Source organism: Musca autumnalis, unplaced genomic scaffold, assembly GCF_047663935.1.
Source record: "Musca autumnalis isolate F117 unplaced genomic scaffold, ASM4766393v1 scaffold_2, whole genome shotgun sequence".
NCBI lineage: Eukaryota > Metazoa > Arthropoda > Insecta > Diptera > Muscidae > Musca > Musca autumnalis.
Window position 1 is genome coordinate 71,675,560 of NW_027411755.1, and position 26,228 is coordinate 71,701,787.

The 26,228-nt window shown below is 34.0% G+C and overlaps 2 protein-coding genes across 2 annotated transcripts; both read right to left on the reverse strand.

Annotated features, from left to right (window-relative positions):
* Positions 1 to 233: 233 nt before the first annotated feature.
* On the reverse strand, positions 234 to 1,904 carry Sas10 (UTP3 small subunit processome component Sas10). Its single transcript, XM_073965791.1, has one exon. It carries the CDS (start codon positions 1,806 to 1,808, stop codon positions 360 to 362), a length of 1,449 nt encoding a protein of 482 aa, XP_073821892.1. The 5' UTR covers positions 1,809 to 1,904; the 3' UTR covers positions 234 to 359.
* Positions 1,905 to 15,474: 13,570 nt separating this feature from the next.
* Positions 15,475 to 20,386, reverse strand: LOC141394073 (uncharacterized). Its single transcript, XM_073967907.1, has 3 exons — positions 19,887 to 20,386; positions 17,045 to 17,417; positions 15,475 to 16,971 (listed from the first exon to the last, which is right to left on the reverse strand). The coding sequence occupies exons 1-3, from the start codon at positions 19,895 to 19,897 to the stop codon at positions 16,834 to 16,836; spliced, it is 522 nt and encodes a 173-aa protein (XP_073824008.1). The 5' UTR covers positions 19,898 to 20,386; the 3' UTR covers positions 15,475 to 16,833.
* Between the last annotated feature and the right edge of the window lie 5,842 nt (positions 20,387 to 26,228).

The following is a 26,228-nucleotide window of genomic DNA, read 5'->3' on the forward strand; positions in this document are numbered from 1 at the left end:
ATTATACATTCACGATTATTAAAGAAAATAGTTTCTAAAAATCCACAATTGTTAAAAAATATTTTTAAAAAATTTTAAAGAAAATATTTTTTAAAAATTTTGGTTTATTAAAAAATATTTTCCTATGTCCTGATTCTTATAATATCTACACAATTCCACGGCACTTTAACCTTTTGTTTCTAAATTCCACGCACGCTCCTCTTGTTTCCAAAAAAAAAGAAAACAAAACATTCTTAAACCTGTTTCACTTTATTGTACCAATTTATGGTAGGCACATTTTATTCCAATTTACTAATAATCTACATAGTACATATATTAAATATAACAAATTATAGTATTTACACACTTCGAAGATTTGATTAAGATTTGAACTTAATACTCTTGCTGACGGTAGCCTTAATACCCGAAATTTCACCACCATAACGTGATGTCTCTTTGCGGACAGTTCGAACGGCACCTTTGCGGCGAATCAATGCCTTACGATACTTGCCACGATGTTTAACACGAGGATTACGTTGTTCCTTCTTACGATGAGGTGTAAGACCCTTATTTTTGGCAATTTGATATGTAATACCACGACGAGATTCTCCATCTTCACCTTCTTCATATTCTTCTTCCTCCTCGCCCATGGCATCTTCTTCTCCATCATCACCATCATCTGAAGACATTTGAGCCAATGCCGCCAAATCTTTGTCCTTTTTATCCTCATCTTCATATTCTGCCTTTTTAGCTTTTTTCTTTTTGGGTTCTTCTTCTGTTGTCTCGTCATCCAGTCCCGATAAAATACCCAACTTGAATTGTTTCTTGGTACGTTTTTGTTTCTTAGTTTTTTCCTCCTGGTCTTCAACCTTCTTCATTTCCAACACCTCAAACTCATCACCATCTTGTATACGTTCCAATAATGCTTCCAATTGTGGTTTTATAATATTTTCATGCTTATCATTCAGTTGATTGAGTAGCTTCTTCAACTGCATTAATCTCTGTATAATTGGATGATTTTGAATTGACGATCTGTTGGCTTTGAGCAACAAATAAAATGCCAAATTACTGCAATATGTTAGGGCAATATTTTGATAATGTTGGGCAAATTGCAGGGCTGGAATCATGGGCACCTTATTGTTATGAACATAATTTAAGACTGGAGCATGTAGTTGTTGTATCTCCTCCAAATAACCCTCAAAGTCACCAATAAGACCTGAGAATTCTGGAGAATCTTTCTCAAATAGCTCCAAACGTTCTCTTTTACTCAGACCTGAGAAATCGGCTTTGAGCAAAGTACTCTTTTCTTCTTCTGCAATCGAGGACTTCTTGGCCTTTTTTAACTTTTTGAAGGTATCATCCAATTCAAAATCTGCTTCCTTTAGTTGTTTGGCCAAACGCAATTGTATGGCTTTAGCTTCTTCTTCCTCCAACTTAGCTAGCTCTTCTTCCTTCTCATTGTAACTGCTATAATCCTGATCAACAAAATCAGTATTATAGTAGGCACTGGATTTTTTACCCCAATACTTTGTATCTGGTAAATCATCATCATTTTGTTCGGCTCCTTCTATATCACTGTCAGCCAAGCCCATTTCATCGTCATCCTCATTGTCATCACCGGCTTCTCCGTCCGCTTCATCGTCATCTTCCTCGTCTTCAGATTCTGTGAATGCAAGTACCTCATTTTGTTTGGATTTATCACGAGTTCTTCCCTTTCGCACCTCTTGCAATAATTCTTTTTCTTCCTCACTATAATCTTCATCGGAATCTGTGGGTTCGTATTGATCATCGTCACTATAGTTATTATTTTGTAGTTTTATTTTATCCATTTTTTGTTTTTATTGAATATTTTTAAGAAGTTAATATTACAAATAAATACAAACGTAAACACGTGTACGTGTGTTTGGCAACTTCTGACAGTTTATAGCAACAGTCAATTGTCACAATGAGTGTAATCAATGAAATGTGAATGCTATTTTCTCTATAAATATATCAATGCAAAGTGAATTAAAAAATAAGCTCGCTACAGTTTTGGAGGCACTGAAGATTTTAGCTTTGTTCCTTCACTTTTTTAATGGTAAAAGTAGCAAAAGAGAAAACTCTAAAAATTCTTTCTTTCTGGAGGCAATGTCAAAAAACAAACATGTATGCCTAAAAATAATAACAAACAAAAATAATTTTTTTAATTAATTAATTGGATTAATCGAGCTAACATGGCCTAAGGAGTTTTGTATTGAAAAATGAATTCTAGCGAAATACCACACACTCAACCATTACGCTACGATCGTTTCGCCTGGTGGTTTAAGCCAGGCTCATCAGGCGTATTTGAATGCTAATGGCTAGAAGACAAAGGCTGATTTTTCATAAATAATGGCCTTCGTCCTAAAAAGACAATAATTAATAAAAAATAGATTTCATTGTTTTTTATTTTATTGCTTTATATCTATTATTTTTTTACTTTGACAGTGTGCGTTGTTTTCTTTTGCCTTATACTATGTTTACATTTACGAAATCCACTCGATTTCATCTGTCAATTCCTTTGTGTATACGTCAAATGGGAACTCATCTGAAGTCTATTGGATTTCATTTGACGTTTGAGCAATGGAATTGACAGTTGAAATCGAGTGGATTTCGTTAATGTAAACATAGTACTAGTTGTCAGATAAATATCAATTCAGTAGTTTGACAGATTTTCCACTTTTCACACCACGAATTTTGTCGAACATAAAGAAATAAAAGAGAAAACCATTTTGGCATGCTCTCTCTTAAATTTTGCTTCAAGTTTTACTACTCTTTGGGGTTAAGTAAGGCTTTCCGAGTTTATAATGGTAAAAGTGGTAAAACTTTATGAAACTTTAAGGTAAAGGAACAAAGCTTTTATAATTGCAAAAAGTCATGGTAGAACAAAATGGTAGAGTAAATACTACAACAAATACAACTCAACAACAACCACATAGGAATTTGTTTTTGTTTGTAATGTTAGTGTCAACTGTACATGTAAAAAAAACAAGTAAATGTCTATAAATTATTAGAATTTAAAAAACTAATATTTTTTCACATTTGATTGTATATGTTGAATAACATGAATGAAAATTCGTTACATTTTCAATTTGAAAGTATCCACATCATTCCACTGAATGGATAATTTGTCGCAGAAAGTAGAATTCTTGCAAAAATGTTTGGGGTCGCTAAAAATTCATTGAAAAAGGAGAAGCTGTTTCAAACATTTGTTTTTGAAATCAAAAAGCACATGTTTACTAGGGCTTTAATTTTTTCAAATTTAACAAAATACCACACATATTCACGGTTGGCATAGCCGTATGCGTTCAAATATCGTACGCGTAGTCGTAGTTTGCATTTTTTTATGATGAAAAGTTATATAGTACGAACATTTTTTTATTTTATAGCAACATCCATAAAAAACACATTCATCATTCCCTGGACGGATTTCTTGGGTTATAAATAACATTTATTTTTTTTTGATACGACAAATCGGTATCATATAGGGCGTTGAAATACGAGGAAAGAGTCGTGACAGATTTTTTTAACGACTGCATATTAGTCCATATTTACATTAGACAATTGTCAATTGCCGCAAGTAAACTCGCCTAATGTAAATTGGGACAAACTGACAATTGCCGCAAGGAAAATTACCTAAAGCCCTCGGCACATAAGCGCTCGGCACATACGGTGCGTTGTGCGTCGCGCTACAACAACCACATGAAAAACGTGTAAGTGATGCCAAGTTTTTTGAAAAACAACAACATGGCTGGCGCATTAAAGTTAAACATAATTTAACTGTTTTGGGACAACGCATGTCCCAACGTGTCACTAAACGGACCGTATGTGCCGAGGGCTATACGGTCCGTTTAGTGACACGTTGGGACATGCGTTGTCCCAAAACAGTTAAATTATGTTTAACTTTAATGCGCCAGCCATGTTGTTGTTTTTCAAAAAACTTGGCATCACTTACACATTTTTCATGTGGTTGTTGTAGCGCGACGCACAACGCACCGTATGTGCCGAGCGCTTAATGTAAATATGGACTAAAAATAAAAACAAATCAATTTCAAAAGATTTGTTTGCAATGATTAATGAAATATATTGGAAATTGAATAAATACAAATTTTACTTCTTTTCTTTATTTTCGTATAACAACTTTCGTGTTTTTATCAGCTGACAAACTTTCTATTGAAAATTTGTTAAGCGCTCGGCACATACGATGCGTTGAGCGTCACGCTACAACAACCACATGAAAAATGTGTAAGTGATGCCAAGTTTTTTGAAAAACAACCACATGGCTGACGCATTAAAGTTAAACATAATTTAACTTTTTTGGGACAACGCATGTCCCAACGTGTCACTAAACGGACCGTATGTGCCGAGCGCTTTAGAGTCTTCGTATAAAGATTCAATCAATGCAAATTTCTTAGTTCTTGTTGAAAAGATGATTTCGAACGAATTTTTTAACAATTAAACAAATATATATTTTTTTAATTTTGTATGAGAAAAAAATTGTCGTTGTCGTAAATTTTTCGTGATACCATAAAATAACCCTACGAGATCGACTACGTCAATGAAAACAAAAACGTCTACGCCAAACAATTATTTTGATTGTAAAAACTGTAGGGTTGGTTTTTCTTCTGGATTAAAATCTTAAACATGATCTACTAACAATTCTATTAATTTGTTTACCAAAAGAATTCTTTAAAATTTGATATTTTAGCTTTTAAGGACGAATATATTCATAATACCAATCAATCGTTTCGACACTTCAACTTGCAGTTTTGGATACGACTACGCCAAACGTAATAAGGCTGACTAACAAATATTATACCGCTTCTATAAGCGGTGTCATAGTGTGCGGCACGTTGGTTGGACTTGGTAGAGGTTACATATTATTGATATGAATAAAAGTATATATCCCTAATATACATCGAACATAGAAATAAATATATAAAATGTCATATGGAATTTGAAGCTAACGTTACAGCCTATGCTAGATTTGTTTCGCAAAAGCCCCTTATTTGAATAATATTTTTAGAATCCATTTTCAATTTCATTAAAATATTCACCAAAATTAGAGATATACGATTTCGATTTATGGCAAAGCGAGTCGAATCGTTTTCCATCACATACCTGTATGTCAGCTGGGTATTGCTTTTACATTATTGGTCTGTTCCAGAACTGCAAGAATCTACTATTTTTTACTATTTTCACCGATAACAAATGTTAAAAATGTTATCTTAGTAAAAATAGTAGCTTCTTGCAGGTTCTGGAACAGAGCTTATATTGTTCTACCATGGCAAAAAGTAACGATTTTTATTTTAGCAAAAAGGTTTTTAAGGGGACCCATTTTTGAAGATTGTTTAAGAAGCGTGGTAAACATGGATACTTGAAAGACATTATTTACGGTCCAAAGAAGACAACTAGGTTGAACTTTTAACGTCCTAAAAGGCGTCATGCATGTTTTTAAAAATACTTTATGGAGCTAAAATTTGTCTGAGTAGATATATTTTTTTTTTTGAAATTTTTCTGCTACCCTTCTTTTTGAACAAATTTGGATGGGAAAGTAATTTTTAAAGAAGTACGGGAACACAATGCATATAAAACATTTTTTATCCTATCGAAAAATTAATTTACTCCAGTCGTCTTTTCTTGAACTGTCGAAAAGGAGTTTAAAAACAAATGAACAAAACAAAAATTCAATAAAATAAAAACCAAGAATTTTTATGGAAAATTAAAGCAACATACCATTAAAGCAGCATACTATTGATTTAAAAATATGTTTTTTAGCGTTACCATGCAACTTTCTAGTGAAGACTATACAGAGGACGACCTACTATCTGACGAGATTAATCAAATGTCTTTGAATATGAAATGCAACAACAGCAACGATACTAATAATCAACATCACTTTGAATGGAATGTTTCTCCCAATCCCATATTTGAGGCAATCATAGATGTATTTAATAAAAACCACAAAGCTCTAAACAACATGGAGGAAAATTACTTGTCATTGAACAAGTTTCAAATCGATGGAATAATCAAATATCAAAATGAAACCAACATTATTCAAAACATTTTTAATATAGAAGATCTGAAATTAAAGGATTTTGAAAAACAGAGTACTTTAACAATCGCCACTCCACTTTTTCCTATAAAGGCCAATTTTAATAATGAATCAGCAAATTCAAACATGTCTTTTATTGCAACTAAAGAAGACACCTTTATGCTGGATTTAGTAATACTATTAGGGATCCTCACTGCCGTAAATTTTTTATTCTTGAATTATTTTGTTATTCAAATACTAAAATTACAAAATACACTTTTGAAAAGATCATTCAAATGGAATATCCTTAGAATGGCTGCTAATTATTCTTTGAATTGTATTACCAAATTGCGGATAATTTTATTGTTTTGTTATGTTCTTCAGTTTGTTGTATTATTTTATGATATCTCCACATATAACAGCCGAATTCATTTTGGGCACAGCTCCAATTTGTGTTCTTAAATTTATTTGATATTAATTGTTTAATGAAATACATATGTATGTTTTTAGTTTTGTTTAATTTCGCATAAAATATAATAATAGAAATATAAATTGTTTGTTTTTATGCGCAATGCGTATAATATCAGTATTATTTCCCAATTCTCTGAAGCGGTTACTCTGACATTTGGCCCATTGTCTCCACGATTGATGAAAGTGACCGTTGATTCAGTCGGTATTTAGACGTATACGGAAATAGAAAAAACTTCGAAAAAATAACGGGTTACCTTAGGTAAGGTCACATTAAGCAAATATTTGTTTCAGTTTTCTTGGTAGCATTTTGACAAGTTTGTAAGTTCATCCATTGTGTATTACTGACGTTGGCAAAGCAAACTAATGCCGCATAGCTCACCATAGACAAACCTTTGGCGTTGTATGTGGTTAACAAGGTTTCTTTATCTAATCCGCATGACCTGCCAGCTAGGGATATGAGAACCTTGTTCCTACTTTTCGTGTTATCGCAGATAACAATGGCAAGCTCAATCTACTTATATAAGCTATCGATTGTGGTCCCCAGGACATTGGGGTAATTAGTGGTCGGAATTATTTACCCATCGACCTGCACATTCAGTGGGAGCTTTATCTCGACAGTTCATGTGGTGAACAATATGGTTGTTGACGAAGTGACGGATATTTCCAACCTCTTTGCATAGAAGAGCTCATTTAACCTGACACAAATGTTATCAACGTTGGGACCTGACGTCATGAGCGTACAATGATCCACGCTGGTAATTATCTCAATACCGGGAGGGCGTGAAATAGCAGAAAAATAGGTTAAATAGTTTCGGAGATAACACCTCTTCTCGACTCTACAGAATATGGACTTCATGTTTCTAAATTCACGTATTACTGGTAACCCAACGTATCAAAAAAGGGCTCAGGGAAGTACTTTTGACATCTTCGAAGAGTTAAACATGTCTGACCATATCAAATGGTTTTATTAGAGCGACAAACTATAAGTTGAACACTTTGAATCGCCTTTTGTTGTGATGAGTAAATACCGGGTAAATTCTTTTTTGGGTTTTTTTTGGGTAAATAAATTTGCATTTTGAAATCAAAATTTTGTTTTTCTGTCAGACAGAAAATCGAAAAGAATACCAGAAAAGTGGTTTAACCACACGGACTAAACTTTTTATATTTCAAATCGGTCGATGCACGATTTCTAAAATATATTTTTCTTAAAAATTGACGATTATTAAAAAAATAGTTCTAAAAACCCACGATTATTAAAAAAATGAATCCACAATTATAAAAAATATAATTCATAAGAATCCAATCCAACAAAAAATCATTTTTAAAATCTACGATATATTAAAAAATATTTTTTTAATCCACGATTATTAAAAAAATTAAAAATTCACTATTATTAAAAAATAGCTTTTTAAAAACCAATATTATTAAATATTATTTTTTTATATCCATAATATAATAAAAAAATTAAAAATCCAAGATTATTAAAAAAAATTTAAAAAATCCACGATTTTTACAAAATAAATTTCTAAAATTCACGATTATTAAAAAATAAATGTTAGAAATTCACGTATATTAACAAAATAAATTAAAACAAGTAAGAAAAGCGTTAAGTTCGGTCGGGCCGAACTTTTTATACCCTCCACCACAAATTTCAGCCATTTCGGTGGATTAATGTGGCCACAACCTTCAAAATACCGAAATTCGGAAGGTACCGTTCTATGGGGGCTATATGATGGCGTGGACCTATACCTACAAATTTCTGGGGGAAAGTTTTATACGCCTAAAGAAGACTAAATACCAAATTTCAGCCATATCGATGTTATAATGAGGCTAAAACGTTCAAAGTATCGAAAATCGGGAGATATTGTATTATGGGGGGCTATATCAACACGTGGACCTATATAAACATTTTATGGTAGAAATGTTTCTTAGCCTCTGGAAACACAAAATACAAAGTTACAACCGATTCTTTGGTCAAATGGGTCTAATACATTCAAAATATATTAAAATGACGCGTACTTTATAAGGGGTCTTATGTGGGGACTATACCAAAACGTGGACCTATGTAACCCAACTTTGGTAGGAATGTTTTCTGGCCTCTGAAGACACAAAATACCAAATTACAACCAATTCTGTGGAGAAATGGGTCTAATACATTCAAAATATATTAAAATGACGCGTACTTTATATGGGGCCTTATATGGGGGCTATACTAAAACGTGGACCTATATAACCCAACTTTGGTAGGAATATATTTTGGCCTCTGGAGACACAAAGTACCAAATTACAACCAATTCGGTGGTAAAATGGACCAAATATCTTAAAAATTCCTTAAAACGACCACGCGTCACGCGTCATTTTGTATGGGGGCTATACGAAAGCGTGGACCTACATAGCCCGCTTTCAATACCAAAAGTCCTACGTAAATATAACATATTTTCCCAAAATTTCATCAACCTACGTCAATCCCTTCGGACGCTAGAGTGATTTCCACAGACGGACAGACAGACAGACGGACGGACATGGCTATATCGATGTAGAATTGCACGCTGATCAAGAATATATCGTCACCATAAATGCCCGAAGACGTAACCCACAAAATCAAAACTTTACAGGAGAAGCAAAAAACGTTATAAAGTGAAAAACTGTTTAATGGAATATTAATCTTATGAGGGCGAGTATTTGGGATATTATCAATCCTACACGAATGGTAGTAATTAATGAAACCATAACCGCGGAAACGCTTGGTTTTGGGATTCGTCATTACAACAAAATCTGCAATATTATCCCATTTTCCGAAATACCATTTCTTCATAGGATCGTTGTTTTTAAGCGTAGAAGCTTGAAATTTTGCCAGAGCATGTATTTTAGCTGTATGTATCAGATCCCATCAAAAAACGAATTTCGATTTGCGTGTCGGTTACGTCTTTGGGCATTTATGGTGACGATATATACTTTGTGGGTCTACAATGATTATTTCGAGTAGTTACAAACGTAGTGACAAACTTAATATACCCCCATCCTATGGTGGAGGGTATAAAAATCCACTATTATTAAAAAAATAATTTTTAAAAATTTAAGGCCATTAAAAAAATACATTTAAAAAATCCATAATTGTTAATAAACAAAATTTAAAAAATCAGCGTTTATTAAAAAAATAGATTAAAATTAAACAAGGTTATTAAAAAAATATTTATTAAATTCACGATTATTAAAAAAAAAGTTTTAAAAATCCTCTATTATTAAATAAATGAATTTAGAAAATACCCGATTATTAAAAAAATAATTTTTAAAAATCCACGATTATTAAAAGAATAAATTTAAAAAATAAACAAAAACTAAGAAATAAAATTAAAAAATCAACGATTATTAAAAATAACTTTAAAAAATTGACGATTATTAAAAAATAAATTAAAAAAATCCACGAATTTGACGCATTGTGGCGTTTATATACCCTACACCACTATGTGGTAAGGAGTATTATGTGTTAGTGCATTTGTATGTAACATACAAAAGGAAGCGAGATAGACCCATAGTTCCTTCTAGGGATATACATAGAATCACTTTCTGAGTCGATTTATGCATGTCCGTCCGTCCGTCCGTTCGCAACATACAGGTCGCATTTGTTGACCGATTTCGCTGAAAATTGGGGAATACAATTTTTTTAGCCGCCGAAAGATCAAGTTCGAAGATGGGCTATATCGGTCCAAGTTTTGGTATAGCCCCCATATAACGGTACCTCCCGATTTAAGGTATTTAAAGGATCTTAGCCGCATTTGTTGCCCAAACCAGCTGAAATTTTACATTTGAGGTTCCCAATGGCCGCGAAATTGCTCCACTAAAAATTGTCAAGATAGGTCCACGGTTCGGTATAGTCCCCATATAACGATACCTCCCGATTTACGGTATTTTGACGTTTTTAGCTACATTTTCGGACCGATTTAGCTATAATTTTACATTTAGGGTTCTTAAGTGTCACTAAGCATATATAACAAAACTTGTGGACATAGGTCCACGTTTTGGTATAGCCCCCATATAACGGTACCCCCCGATTTACGGTATTTTGACGTTTTTAGCTACATTTTAAGACCGATTTAGCTATAATTTGACATTTAGGGTTTTTAAGTGTCAATAAACATAAATAACAAAACTTGTGGACATAGGTTCACGTTTTGGTATAGCCCCCATATAACGGTATTCCCCGATTTACGGTATTTTGACGGTTTTAGAAACATTTTCAGACCGATTTATCTATAATTTGACATTTAGGGTTCCTAAGTATCAATAAACTTATATAACAAAAGTTGTGGACATAGGTCCACGTTTTGGTATAGCCCCCATATAACGTTACCCCCCGATTTACGGTATTTTGACGTTTTTAGCTACATTTTCAGACCGATTTAGCTATAATTTGACATTTAGGGTTCTTAAGTGTCAATAAACATATATAACAAAACTCGTGGACATAGGGCCACGTTTTGGATAAAGCCCCCATATAACGGTACCCCCGATTTACGGTATTTTGACATTTTAAGTCATATTTCTAGACCGAATTAGCTATAACATTACCGATTTTCGGTATTTTGACGATTCTAGCTAAAATTTTTAACCGAATTAGGAATTATTTGACATTAAAGGCTACCATCAAAAACTGTCAACATAGGCCCATGTTTTATTATAACCCCTATATAACGGTACCTCCCAATTTCTAGCCCACCAAAAATTGTCAATATACATAGTTAGATATAGGCACCATAAACATTATCTGAAATTTTAACGTACCCACTTAAAGTTGGGGACAGGAATGAAAACCAATTATTCCATTTAGTTCAGAATATTTTATGGTGGGGGGTATAAAAAGTTCGACCCGGCCGAACTTAATGCTTTTTTACTTGTATTAATTGGGATAGCTTTTGCAATATTGTTTTTTTTTTCAAAATAGTCTGGCTTAATCCCATTGTTGTTGTTTTAATATTTTAAAACAACTATTTTATTAGTGGAAAAGATTTGGCATTGTTCGTCAGCTCGAAGTATAAAGGTAAGCAAAGAAAAAAGTTCAATGAGAAGTTTTTCCTTGGCAACCTCATACAACTCCGACGAAAGTGTCTGCGAAAACAATTCAAACCTCTTCCACTTGTATGTGTCGTCGAATTTTGAGTTGTATGAGGTTGCCAAGGAAAAACTTCTCATTGAACTTTTTCCTTTGCTTACCTTTTTACTTCGAGCTGACGATTGATGTTTGGGTATAAAAAGTTTCTTGTTGAAGAAGTTTTTGAAAAATAACTTCGGTGGAGAATATCCACAAACAAGAAACAAGGGAAGTGATGAGATCCAGTGGCGTGGATCGAAACTATAGTATTCCCTGCCTTACCCCTTGGCGAACAATGTCAAATCTTTTCCACTAATAAAATAGTTGTTTTAAAATATTAAAACAACAACAATGGGATTAAGCCAGACTATTTTGAAAAAAAAAAAAAACAAAATTGCAAACGCTATCCCAATTAAAAAAACGCCACAATGCTTCAAATTGAAGACACTGGCACGACGTGTGTTGTTTTTGCTGTAAAGCAGACCAACCAAATTTTGGTGTGTGCATTCGTCAAAATTCGACGACACATACAAGTGGAAGAGTTTTGAATTGTTTTCGCAGACACTTTCGTCGGAGTTGTATGAGGTTGCCAAGGAAAAACTTCTCATTGAACTTTTTTCTTTGCTTACCTTTATACTTCGAGCTGACGATTGATGTTTGGGTATAAAAAGTTTCTTGTTGAAGAAGTTATTGAAAAATAACTTCGGTGGAGAATATCCACAAACAAGAAACAAGGGAACTGATGAGATCCAGTGGCGTGGATCGAAACTATAGTATTCCCTGCCTTACCCCTTGGCGAACAATGCCAAATCTTTTCCACTAATAAAATAGTTGTTTTAAAATATTAAGACAACAACAATGGGATTAAGTCAGACTATTTTGAAAAAACAAAAAATCCACGAATATTATAAAAAAAATTAAAAATTCCAAGATTACTAACAAAAATTATTGAGGGGTCGATTTGCCACTAAACTTGAGTTGCTTTGTAAATTGTCAGCACAACTGAGATGAAATGTTGTATTACTGATGTCAACCCAACTGGGTTGTCGATAAACGTGTTATCGATCAGTGTTTTTTCCAACTTGTGAGCTCTATTAAATTCAAAAGGCACAATTCGCAAAAAAAAACTATTTTAAAATGATTACTTCAGTGGAATTGTTTTTTGATGGTGAAGAAAATGTACAGAATATGACATCTATTAAAAGAAATTTGAGGGACAATTTGAATCCATTGGAATTGCCATCTGTACTGTCAGTTGAAACTCATGTTGGAAAGATCTGTATAATCAGTAAATTATTTTAGGTTTAAGGCGTATTTTCGATGCCGTAGTTTACATTGTGGAAACGTTAAAGAATAACTTCAAAGTAAGTTAGAGAGCAACAGCAATACCCCCACTTTTAAAAGTGTGCGCTTCGTTGAGTTTTTTGCGGAGGGAAGTTTCCAAAAGTCCCATGGCAATGATTACAACAATTGCATGGCTCAATCTATATTGTCGAACGTATTGAAGGAAGTTGCCCACTTGATAGAGGACAAATTGGATCGTTTAGAAGTTAACGGAGGAGTATAAAAGACAAAGCAAAAATCATTTTTATTCAAAAACGAAATTCCCTGGTGTAGTCGGCTGTATAGATGGAACCCATGTGCACATTGGATTTGCACTCAATTTATCAATTCATATTTCAAACTGTTGTTTTGTTGTTATTTTCACCATATTTTTGATACACAAAATTAATTAGTCATGCAAATAATCAACAATTTTTAAGAAAGTGTATTTTTCCTTTCAATTTTACTTCTTGTTTCTTCGAAAATATTCACTGCAACTGAAAATAACTGGTTGCTGAAAAATAGCCGGTTCGTCAACTGAGATTCGCAACTTCTGTTGAAGGTTGCCATACATAAAGTAATTTTGACAACTGACAATTCCACTCAACCATAATTGCTATCGATAATCGACCCATAAATAAAATAAAAAAATAAATTTAAAGTTCCACGATTATTAAAAAAATAAATTTAAAATTCCATTATTAACAAATGTAAAAAACACGACTATTAAAAATACATTTTAAAAATCCACGATTATTAAAGTTTTCGAAAACTAACTTAGGGGTCGATTATGGATGGCAGACTCCAGTTGCGTTGCCGACAGCAAATTTAGGGGTCTATTGTGGATAACAATTATCGTTGAGTGGCGTTGTCAGTTGCCAAAATTACTTTATGTAAGGCAAACTTCAACTGAAGTTGCGAAACTCAGTTGACGAAGCGGCTATTTTTTAGCAACCATCTATTATCAGTTGCAGTCAACATTTTCGAAGAAACAAGAAGTAAAATTGAAAGGAAAAAAACAATTTCTTAACAATTGTTGATTATTTGTATCATTAATTAATTTGGTGAAAATAACGACAAAATAACAGTCTGAAATATTATTTGATAAATTGAGTGCAAATCCAATGTGCACATGTCTACACCCAAGTCGTTTTTGATAAAAATTATTTTTATTTTGTCTTTTTTCCTCATTCGTCAACTTCGAAACGATCGAATTTGGCACAAGTTGTCCTCTATCAAGTGGACAACTTGTTTCAATACGTTCGACAATGTAGATTGAAGCATTCAATTGTACGCATTGGCATGGGATATATGGAAACTCCCTTTCAAAAAAAAAAAAAATCCCAACGCAGCGTACAATTTTAAAAATCATTTTTTAACGTTTCCACTATGGCATCCTTTGGCAATCGAAAATACGCCTTAAACCTAAAATATGTAATTTACTGATTATACAGATCTTTCCAACATGAGCATCAACATACTGTGCATATGACCATTCCAATTTATTCTAATAGATGCAATGTCCTGTACATTTTCATCATCACAAAAAATAATTCCAGTGGACTTATCATTTTAAAATAATTTTTATTATTTTTTTTTGCGATTTGTGTTTCGGATGGAATTGAGTTCACAAGTTTGAAAAAACACTGATCGATAAAACGTTTATCGACCACCCAATTGTGTTGACATCAATAATACAACATTTCATCTCAGTCGCGCTGTCAGTTAACAACACAACTCAAGTTTAGTGGCAATGCATAATCGATCCCTTAATAATAGAAAATTCCATATTTGTATTAAAATTTATACTGTTTTACAATTAAACCAATAGCAGAAGGGTCAAAGCACTTATATTGAATGAATTTGACAAAAATATATGTCAATTCACTTATTTTTTTGTGTGATTTTCACTTCTGGCAACGCAACTGGTATCTTCCAAGTAAACTAGAACACGAGGAAAATCATTTTCCCGTTTTTGCACCTCAACCACTATAACATAGCCACTTGTTAACAGATTTCAAAACTTAATATTTTGTTCGAAAGATATTATTCGCCCCTTTTAAATAAACGATGTATAGAAATTCGTTGTTAAAAATAGAAGTTATGCCCGTTTAAATTGAAAATTTTAGAAATTTCGTTTTTCTCTACAATTACCGTTATAAAACAAAAAACGATTGAATAAATAAAATAAACAAAAAAAATAAATCTACGATCATTGTTAAAAAAGTAATTTTTAGAAATCCAAAAATTTTTTTTAACCCCCGATTTTTGGCGTAATGTTGGCGACATTTCGTGAGTATTTCACCCATGTAAAACTTCTCGGCTATAAAAAGTCCCACATCATTAAGCTAATATAAATCCGGATGCACTAATTAGCCTGAAATAATTTCCCTTGTTCATTCGGAGATGTATGTAAGGCATGGGTACTAGTTGCAAACTGATAAGAATGCACGTACCTTGAAAAATACCAGTGGTTTGAAATCTACGCTTATTAATTCCCCTATAGGACTAACATTCCGTATAGGGCCATCAACTTACATTCACTAAATAAACACTATTATTTTTTTTGTCATGGGACAAATTTCCTTTTTATTTGAAACATATTTTCTAGATAGTAAAAGGATGAAAAACATTATAATACCATGTCCTTTCCCAAAAAAGAAAAACTTACGATTTCAAAGACCTCTCATATGGTATAATCTAATTTTACTTAATACGCTTAATTTTTATAAGTGATTAAGAAGCAATAATGTGAAATGAAACAAAATGCCAATTGCCAAAGATCGATCACTGACTAAACACACAAATGTAGAAAAGAAAAACATTTTGCTTTAGATTTTTTTGTTTTTTTTTTTTTTAATAAATACCATTACAAAAAAAGCAAATCCATAAAACATATAAAAATAAACAAGATTTAAATAGAGGACGTTTCAAACACATACAAAGTAGGATAAAAAATAGACGAAATAAAAAGGGATATCTATATAGAGAATAGGAATGGTTAGCCCGGATGGCTAGGATTCGGGTTGTTGAAATTGATATAAACTTAAAAATGTGTGTGTGTATTTAACGAACAATTTCAAAAAGTAAATATACCACTTGTCTGTGTGTGTGTGTGTTATTTTCATATGGTCAAAATATTGGTGTTTTACATTTTTCGCATTTTTTTGTTATTTATATACTAACATACTATTGCTTATATAGACAGCGATATATAAATTATATACAGGGTTACTCAGAAAGAAAAAAATCGATAATTAAATACAATTCGAGAATTGATTTTGCAATATTTTTAATATGGCAGTTTAAAATTTGTTTTTATTTTTTATTAAATATACATAATCTCAAAAATGCTTTAAGAAACCCAATGAAATGCATTTACGCTACATTTTGTAATATATTTATAAAAAATATACAAAATTAAAAAAGGCATTTATATACATACATCATCACACGCAATGCAAATGTTTGTCAAAGTGTGTTTGTTTAATTAACGAAAGCAAACCAAAGTCATTTGCAGAAATACAAACAACTTATGAACATTTCCTGTTACCCTGTATATAATTTAAATTTCTTCTTCTTTAGATAATTAAATTTTATATGTTTTCTTGTATTTTATATTTTGTTGGTATACTATATTGTTTACTTTTAAAAGAGAGTTTCAAGAAATTTTAAGGGGACTGATTGATTCTTTTTTCATATGTATGTGTGTCATATTTACGTGGAATTTTTCAAATATATATTTTTTAATTTACTGCAAATTGTTTTTGTTCTTTTTTGCCAACAAATACAATTGTGTTCTTGTCAAAAAATGTTTGATTTTTTATGTTGTTTGCAATTAAATATATTTAATGTTGTCTAAACACCTTTTCTTTTTTGCAAGTGTATCTGTGTGTAAAATAAAATAGAGTCGACTTCCTTATTGATGACCATGGGAAGAGATGTGTATATTTTGTACCACTCGCTGGCCCCAATACTCTTCCAAATTAAATGGTTTAAAATTTTTTAATTGATTATCAGTATCGTTGTACAGAACTGATGTACTTTGTTCACTAACCTGTCAACAAATGAAACAGAGATAAAGTTAATTAGAAATTATTGCTGTGAATGCTAAATAAATCACAACTTACTTTTGTCCATGCTTCTCTTATATAGTGTATAAGTTCGTCATGTTGTGTGGTCGGTTCGCGGGCTGAAGGTGTTATATTATTGCTTATATGTGTTGTGGTATTTGCGTACATCGATGACGACGATGATGTATTGTTTTGCAGCGAATTATTCGAATAATGTGATGAATTATTACTTGTATTACGATGTGAATTATACGAATTATGATTATCATAATGATTGTTATTATGATTATTTGAAGAGGATGAAAGGGAAGAAGACGATGATGATGATAGGGATGAATTTGAATGATTGTTATGGTGTTGATTGTGTCCACCGCCATTATTGCCACCCCGTTGGCCACCTTCACGACGATTGTACGAGTAACGTCCGGAACTGAAAGGAAGTGAAAAGGTTGAAAGTAGTAAATATGTGAAAAAAGGAAATCCTTTGATCCCCTCCCCATTCTTACAAAACCATAACGTCTTTGAGAGTAGTTGCTCCAACTCGTCAGAGGTAATGATTTTCCTCAGAAGACTTTCTACCTGCTGCCCTTTAAAATACCCATTTAGAATATCGGATATAAAAATCCTGCCACTCGCTGCCCACCAACATGAGAATTTAGTAAAGTGAATTTTTATCACACATTTTAAGGAAATTTTGAATTGCAATAACAATTTGGTCTTATAAAATAATTAAAAAAAAAACTAACTAAAAATTAAAACTGACTAAAAACAAGTGCCCATCGCTGTTTTAGATTTGCAGTAGGAAGCCTCGTTGATCAAGTATCAGGCGCCTAAACGAGTATGCCAAGTTCCTGTCATGGTAGTGCAAGACTATGCCATGAGAATTGAATGCCAGGAAGCTAGAACGTAACTCAATTAAGTGGTAAAACATCCGACACGCAATCGATAGCCACATCCTTCCCAGGCATGACGCTTTGATGGACGAGGTTGTGGAGGAGGAGATAGACCACAACGCCATATTTCCAATCCATTAAAGAAGTAAGACTATGAAAAGAAAGTATAAACACTCCTACATACGGACAGTGTATTACTGCAACAATTGTGTTGTTCGCAAGTGGAATTCGAGAGACGCTTCCAAAGGAAATAACGTTGTATGAAGATCCCTCCTGACATCCCTGGGTGGGGAGTCCTATCCTATCCTATAGTGAGGCTAGAAGTAGGGTTTGGAGGATCCTAGGAATATATGTCGATTGAGGTACCTAAGAAATGGGCATATGCTCATCACTTTCACAGAGGCATTCACACAGCTAAACACGACAGCAGCCCAATAATCCCTTTTCCGGATTCGTTCGCGCCAGAATCTTGTCCCATGGTTTACTACTACCGTTTGCAATGTTGGAGCACTTTCGATGCTCTAGCCAGTTCTCTGGTGAACTCTCTAAAACCTTCCCAATTGCCTATACACTGGTTAAGGAAAAAACGGCGTTCAGATGCTTTTATGTCGGATTCTTTGGTGCAGTGGTTAGCATGCCGGCGTTGCACACAATAAACATGACAGCCATGAACAACTACTCTACAAGTTGTGTCGCAGGATGTTTATAACGGCGCTCGGCGATAACAATGTGCCATACCATTGAAATAAAACGTTACACTTCTACAATTGTCCCTCCAAACCTGAGAGTCCTTAAACATGCAGGCAATAACTATAACCACATTGCTTAATCTGGAGATTAACCAGAACGGGGAACCTCTCACACATATTATAGCAACAACAGAACAAAAAAAAAAAAAAAATAGGTGATGGCGAGGATGATATACAGTGCCACTCACTTGAATAGAATTGCCGCCCACTGTATAAACTAACAAAAGTCCTTTGCCTTTCAGAACACAACAAATACAAATGTAACGCATAATTGTATGGACAGTATGGGAGTTAAAATTGATATAAACTACCTATAACCAGTAGATAAAAAATAACAAAAGTATGTCTTGTGCCAGACTATGAAAATATTCATGAACATTTTTTGAGCTTATAGGTAAGATGGGAGAAAGGGTGCTCCTTCACCTATGCTCTCTCCTAAAAGCTAAACAATTTTCATGTGTTATTTTCGGTGTCTGGCACAAGAGTAAAATAAGGCGGCACACCATTGACAATTTTCAAACCCGCAGACTACTTATTAATAAAGCGTGTATTTACTCAAATTATTGCACGCTCTTGTACTATAGGGAGGTCAGAGGTGTGTACAATCAATAAAATTACATGATCTCTAATAACTGATATCATGCAATATGCACACACACATGTGGCATGTAGCAAGTATAGACTAAATAACAAAAATAAATGAGGTAAATGGAAGAAAACAAACTATACATGAAAAGAAAGTAAAAAACAATAACAAAAATCGTGCGCGTTGTGTTTGTGGGATACCATTACAAGGTCTCTTAATGAGGATTTATAAAAATATACAAATACTACACTATCACCTCTTGCACTCTAATTATAAAATTAAACGGCACTACAAATAATACAAATGTATCTTCTTTACAGAGCCCGCCCAGTCATTCCCCTAAAGAATATCCGTTTCCCCCTCCATTCTGAAACAAATGAAAAGAGCAAAACAAGTGTAAATAAACCCCCTTAAAACATAGGTATCGAAATGGCCCTAATTATTTAAGAGTGCGAGTATGTGGATGCCTTCTTGTTTTTTATTGTGTGTCGAAAGAAAATTGTATATGAAAGACCTTGGCACAATTTTCAGTTTAAATTCGATACCATGTTCTTTGTTATTTGTCTACCCTATTTCGGAGGAATGTCCCAAACAAATTTTCCTAAACAATACAATGCAGATTTTTTGCCAAAATGGCAAAAAACTGTAATATATTTCACTTGTCAACTTACCTACGATCCATTATTGCAAATTCCCTTGCTTGTTTTTTCTATTGGCTTAATAAAACTCTCCCAAATGCCTCGAGATATTTCCGCAATTATTTATCTATTGTTTTGTGTGGAAAATGCAATTTTTCTTGTCAGCACTTTTGTTGTTTATTGCGAAAAATTGCCTTTGTTATCTTGCTTTGCTGCTTCTTGTTTTCTTTCCTTTACGACGACAAAAGATGTTGCTGGATGTGTGATTGGACTTTTATGTCTGTGTTAGTGGGAGACTGTGTATTTTTGTTAAGAAAATAATTGGGATTTTCCAATTAAACTTAATCTCCACTTAACACCGATTTTTATTGTATTAGACAGGCTTTTTTATTTCTTTATTTATTTTCCTTATTTTTCAATAAAATTGGTTTTATTTTTAACCAAGTCTCCTATTCACAATTTTCGATTGGCTAGCTGCGCTAGGGATAGGTCAGTCGACTTTCGTTTAATCGATTATTTGCAGTCAAAACTCTAAAAGTCGAAGTCGATTTTTGACTTGAGGGAAAATCGTATAATCGATTTTGCCCATAGATTTTTAGTACACAGTAGTTGTACGTTCAGACTATGGTGGATTTAGTCCCAATTTACATTAGGCGAGTTTACTTGCGGCAATTGTCAGTTTGTAGGTGAGAGAGGGGGCTGAGAGGCAAAGGGTTACCATATGCCTCACCTCTCCCTCCATCAAACTGACAATTGCCGCAAGTAAACTCGCCTAATGTAAATTGGGACTTAGCAAATCAAGTCGATTTAATTTGTCATTTTCATACAATATATAGCTCTGTTCCAGAACTAAAAAGTTTTTACAATTTTTACAACTTTTACACATTTTGCGTTCCCGTACACAAAATTTATATGAAAATCGTTTACGACTTTTACTACTTTTACCACTTTATAAAGTACGGGAACAGGCCATATGACACTAGTTCTGTTGTAATTAGTGGAAAGTAGTTGTGTATTTGAAGTTTTTATATGTTTTTTATTGTGCCTATGTTGAGCATCTCTCCGGTTAACGTTTTGTTTCTGTTAAGTTAAATATCCTGTTCATGGTTTAATAAGAAAGCTTAGCTAAAGCTTCCTGTCAATTTAATTTTTTTCTTTCGACTGTTTCTAAAACGTCAAAACAAAATACACAATCTTTGTATGTGTGTGTGCTGTTTGAATAATAAGTCTGTCTGGTTACTTTCTTAGCAAGAATTGTCCAGCAAGAACTTTCTCAGAGAGTAAGGGGTTTTAATTCTCTTTTGCTAGAAAATTGTAAAAAGTAAACAGACACCTTTCCAGCAAAAACCAGCAAGCAATCAGCTGACTTGCCAAAACAGAACAATTTGTCCGCCAACAAAGGAAGCAAACACGTTGTATTTTATTAAAAATAAAACAAAAAAGTATTTTTCCACTTTACAAATTTGCTCTCCATAAAACAATACAATTAGACTATGTTATTTCCACAATAAAATTGTTTTTAATGTTCACAAACATAAATCAACAAAAAACTAAAAACGGCTGATTGATTGTTTTCAGGAAGAAGAAGAGCTTGCAAGTGCTTGCTAGAAGAAATTTGTCCAGCAAGAATTTGCAAGCTCTCAGTGAAAGAACTGTCAAAATGTCTCTCTCGAATCGCTCTCTTTTGCTGGTTTTTTGTGTTAACAGACGACTTCCAGCAACAATTGGTACAAATTGTTACAAATTTTAGGGTAACCAGACACAGCTAATATGCCAAACAATTTTAAAAGCAATCGAATTCAATGGTTTTTAAAATAGTTTTTAGAACATTGGTATGGAAGAAATTTGTGAGCTTTTCATTGAAACAAACATTTTATCATATCCACAACTCGATTATGTGGAAAAACCTTGGCTCTTCATTCATAATATGATTGTTTCATATATAATTCGAGTTTTATTTAGTTTATCTTCAGAAATATTTACATTACAAAAATATGTTGTGCTTACTTTAAAGACAAGATTAAGAAGAAGGAAGTGAAATGTATTTTGACAGGTGTAGACTTTTATGCAATGTTGCAACATTTGGTACTAGGCTCTTTTACACTATACTACAGTTCCTCCCCCATCAAGTAGTCACCATATCTCTGAGGGGCTTTCCTTTGAAGTACTGGACGACCTCGGTTTAACGTTGGCTCGGTTTCTTGACTCGATGTTGCTGCATCATTTAATATTTCTGTTGTGTCATCTGATGGCAAACTATCTGAAACTATTGGCTGACCTGGGTCATCTGCTGTTCCTACTTGTTGACTACTGGTTTCATTTCCGGCTGAAGATGTTGCTGTATAGGGTAAACGTGTGCGAAGCTGGTCTATATGTCGTGTCCATTGCCATAATTTCTATACCAAACGTTATCACCTGTTCCAAACTTCCTCACTGGCTTTTCTGGTGTGTTTTCTTTTATTGATTTCGAACTAACTGGATGTATGTGATCCATCAATGTTTTTATCTTCCTCCCCATTAACATCTCGGACGGAGTAATCTTGCTGCTGCTATTCGGTGTTGTGCGAAGACGTAGAAGTATATTGGCTAACTCTTTCTTCAAGTTGGTTGTCTTCACTTTCTTTAAAAGATTTTTTAGGGTTTGGACAAATCTCTCCGCTTGTCCGTTCGACGAAGGGTGGTAGGGTGCTGTCCTTACATGGTAAATGCCATTCCCTTCAAATATTCTTCAAATTCCTCCGAATCAAAATTTCTGCCATTATCTGTCACCACTGTATCCGGTATGCCATGTGTAGCAAATATATCACGCAAAATTTCAATCGTTTTATTCGATGTTATAGAAGTAGTCATCTTTACTTCCACCCATTTTGTGTGAGAATCTACCACAATCAAAAAATTCGTTCCCAAAAATGGACCTGCATAATCTAGGTGTAATCTGGACCAAGGCTTCTGTGTTTCTGGCCAACTCTTCGGTTCTGCAACTGGCGGGCTTTTACTCTGTTGGCAACATTTCACACATCCTCTTGCTAGTCTTTCAATATCTTTATCCAATCCCGGCCACCAAAAATAACTGCGAGCTATTGCTTTCATTGCTGTTATACCCTGATGTATTTCATGGAGCATTGCTAATATTCTGTCTCGAAGTTTATGTGGAATAATTACTCGACATCCCCACATTAAGCATTGACCATCTACGGAAAGTTCATTCACTCTTGCAGCATACGGTTTTAAGTCCTCTGAATCTGGCAACAAGCCATTGTATTTCCTTTGAATATGCCACATTACTTTTGATAGTATTGAATCAGTCCTGGTTGCCTTTGCTATCTCCTCCGCTGTTACTAAAAATTGTTCCTCACCCTCTGTACAATATAAAATGTTATAATTTGGAACACTTGTATCACTCAACAGTGGCAATCTACTAAGAGCATCTGCGTTTTGATTATTCATTCCTTCTCTGTACTTAATTTCGTATTGGTAGGCTCCCATCATTAACGACCATCGCAACAATCTGGGCGAAATATGCTGTGGTATTGGTTTAGTAGGATTCAAGAGTCCAAGTAATGGTTTATGATCCGTATAAATCGTAAAATTCCGGCCACACAAATACTGATGAAATTTCTTTATTCCAAAAACTATAGAGAGTGCCTCTTTGTCGAGTTGTGAATAATTTTTCTCTGCTGGTTGTAGCGTTCTTGAACCAAATGCTATTGGTGCCTCTCTCCCATCTGGCACCACATGAGCGAGAACGGCTCCGACTCCATATGGTGATGCATCTCCGGATAAAATTAAAGGTAATTCTGGTGAATAGTGTACTAATACCTGTTCAGATTTTAAAATCTCCTTTGCTCTATTGAAACTGGATCTCTGCTCCTTACCCCATCTAAAAGAAATCTCTTTCTTAAGCAACCTGTATAATGGTTCTAATAAATCTGCCTTGTTCTGGAAAAACCGATCATAAAAATTGAGCAATCCTAAAAACGCTTGAAGTTATGTTTATTGGTAGGCTCCGGTGCATCAGACACGGCTTTTATTTTTTCAAATGTTGGCTTGACTCCTTTCTGGTTTATTATAAATCCTAAAAATGTTATTTCTGGCACAGCAAATACACATTTTGTTTTCTTTACTTTGAGGCCTGCTTCTTGTATGCGTTGAAGTGTCTCTTTCGTTCGTGACCACATTTCCTCCATCGTCGATCCCCCAATCAAAATATCGTCCAAGTAAACCACCACACCTGGAACATCACCCAATATGCTTTCCATTAGCCTTTGGAATATGCTTGGAGCTGTTGAAATTCCAAAAGGTAACCTGGTTACTTCAAATAATCCCTTATGAGTATTTAAAGTGAGAATCCTCGCCGATTCCTCATCTACTTTTACTTGCGTGTACGCTCTATCCAAATCTAGCCTTGAAAACCACTTACAATTGGATAAAGTTGTAAAGACTTCTGTGTTTGTTGGGAGTGGATATGTTTCATTACACAAAATCTGATTGACGGTACATTTGTAATCTCCACATATCCTAATACTCCCATCCGGTTTCACCACTGGAACGATGGGTGTTGCCCATTCGCTATACTTTATTGCTCGAATTATTTTGTCGTCTATCATTTGTTGCAATGCCACTTCTATCTTAGGTTTTAATGCAAATGGCACTGGTCGGAATCTATAAAATTTTGGCTTACCTCCTTCCTTTACGTGGAGTTTAACCTTCTCCCCTTTGTAGTCCCCAAGACTCTCATCAAACACACTATCAAATTCTCCAATCTCCTCTGGAACAATGGAATCGATGTTATTGCAACTGCTTACAATTTGTATTCCCAAATTTTGAAACCAATTCCTTCCAATCAGTTACGGGCCATCACCTGATACCACCAACAACCACAATTTACCATTAAATTCAGCCGTGCTTACCGGAACCAACACCTTTCCAACAATTGACAGCTTTTTGTCGTTTCCCCAGGTTCGCAAATCGATATCGCTCTTTTCAAATCGCTTCCTACCAAAATGTTCAACAAATCTCCTCTGGCTCATAATAGAATGGCTGGCACCTGAATCAATTTCCATCTTTACAGGTCGATTGTATATGTTTATTTCTCTCACAAACGAAGATGTGCTCTGGCTCGAGACCTACAAAACATACTCATTATTTCCCCCTTTCTGATCTGAAACTTGATTCACACTCGAAAGTTGATATTTTTGATAATGCAGTGTTTTCTTCTTTTTTGTTTTGGTTATGCAAGCTCTCTCTATGATCCCCTGTTTCTTACAGAAAAAACACTGCTCATTTTTAAACCGGCAAGTATCAGCTGAGTGATTACTATTACATCTAAAACACTTTTTCATATCATCTTCTTTCTTTGCTCTTATGTTACTTATTCTGTTTACCACTGGTACATTGGTGGATCCCTTCAGTGTTGTTAAACTTTTTTGTGCTTCTTCATTAGCAATTGCTTCATTCTCTGCTACCTCCTACGTTAACTTTTCGTTAGCTAGCAACCTTTTCTGCAAATTCGTGTCTCTCATTCCACAAACCAATCTGTCTCTTAGCATTTCATCTAAGTCTTTGAAATCGCAATGTTGACATAATTTACGAAGAGCCGCTAAATACTCTGGAATCGATTCTTCTTCTTGTTGGTCTCTCCGATAAAATTGAAAACGCTGAATTATGATATTTGCGTGTGGACAAAAATGTTTCCTAAGTAGAGATATTGCTTTCTCAAAGGTAAAAGAATCATCCGTGATATTTTCTGGTGTCGCAATAGACTTGAGCAGAGCATATGTTTCTGTTCCGCATAATGACAAAAATATAGCCTTTTTCGCTTTATCATCGACCAACCCATTAGCCATGCCTGCCATTTGCCGGCAGCGACATTAAAAGAACACAAATCGCCAAATCTGGTAACCATCCTTTTTATACCCTCCACCATAGTATGGAGGGTATATTAAGTTTGTTTTTCCGTTTGTAACGCATTGAAATACTCATTTGCGACCCTATAAAGTATATATATTCTTGATCAGGGTAAAATTCTGAGTCGATCTGTGCAAGTCCGTCCGTCCGTCTGTGGTAATCACTCTAGCATCCACAAAAATGGAGATAGGACGCTGAAATTTTGGGAAAATGCGTCTTTTGTTTGCAGGCAGGTCAAGTTCGATGATGGGCTATATCGGTTCACGTTTTGGTATAGCCCCCATATAACGGTAACCGATTTAGTTATAATTTGACATTTAGGGTTCTTAAGTGTCAATAAACTTATATAACAAAACTTGTGAACATAGGTCTACGATTTGGTATAGCCCCCATATAACGGTACCCCCCGATTTATGGCATTTTGACGTTTTTAGTTACATTTACAGACCGATTTAGCTATAAATTGAC

Coding starts and splice junctions, on each gene's coding strand:
- Sas10 (XM_073965791.1), bottom strand. CDS start 1,808: ATGGATAAAATAAAACTACAAAATAATAACTATAGTGACGATGATCAA.
- LOC141394073 (XM_073967907.1), bottom strand. Junction 16,972..17,044: donor TAAGAGAAGCATGGACAAAA/GTAAGTTGTGAT, acceptor ATTTGTTGACAG/GTTAGTGAACAAAGTACATC.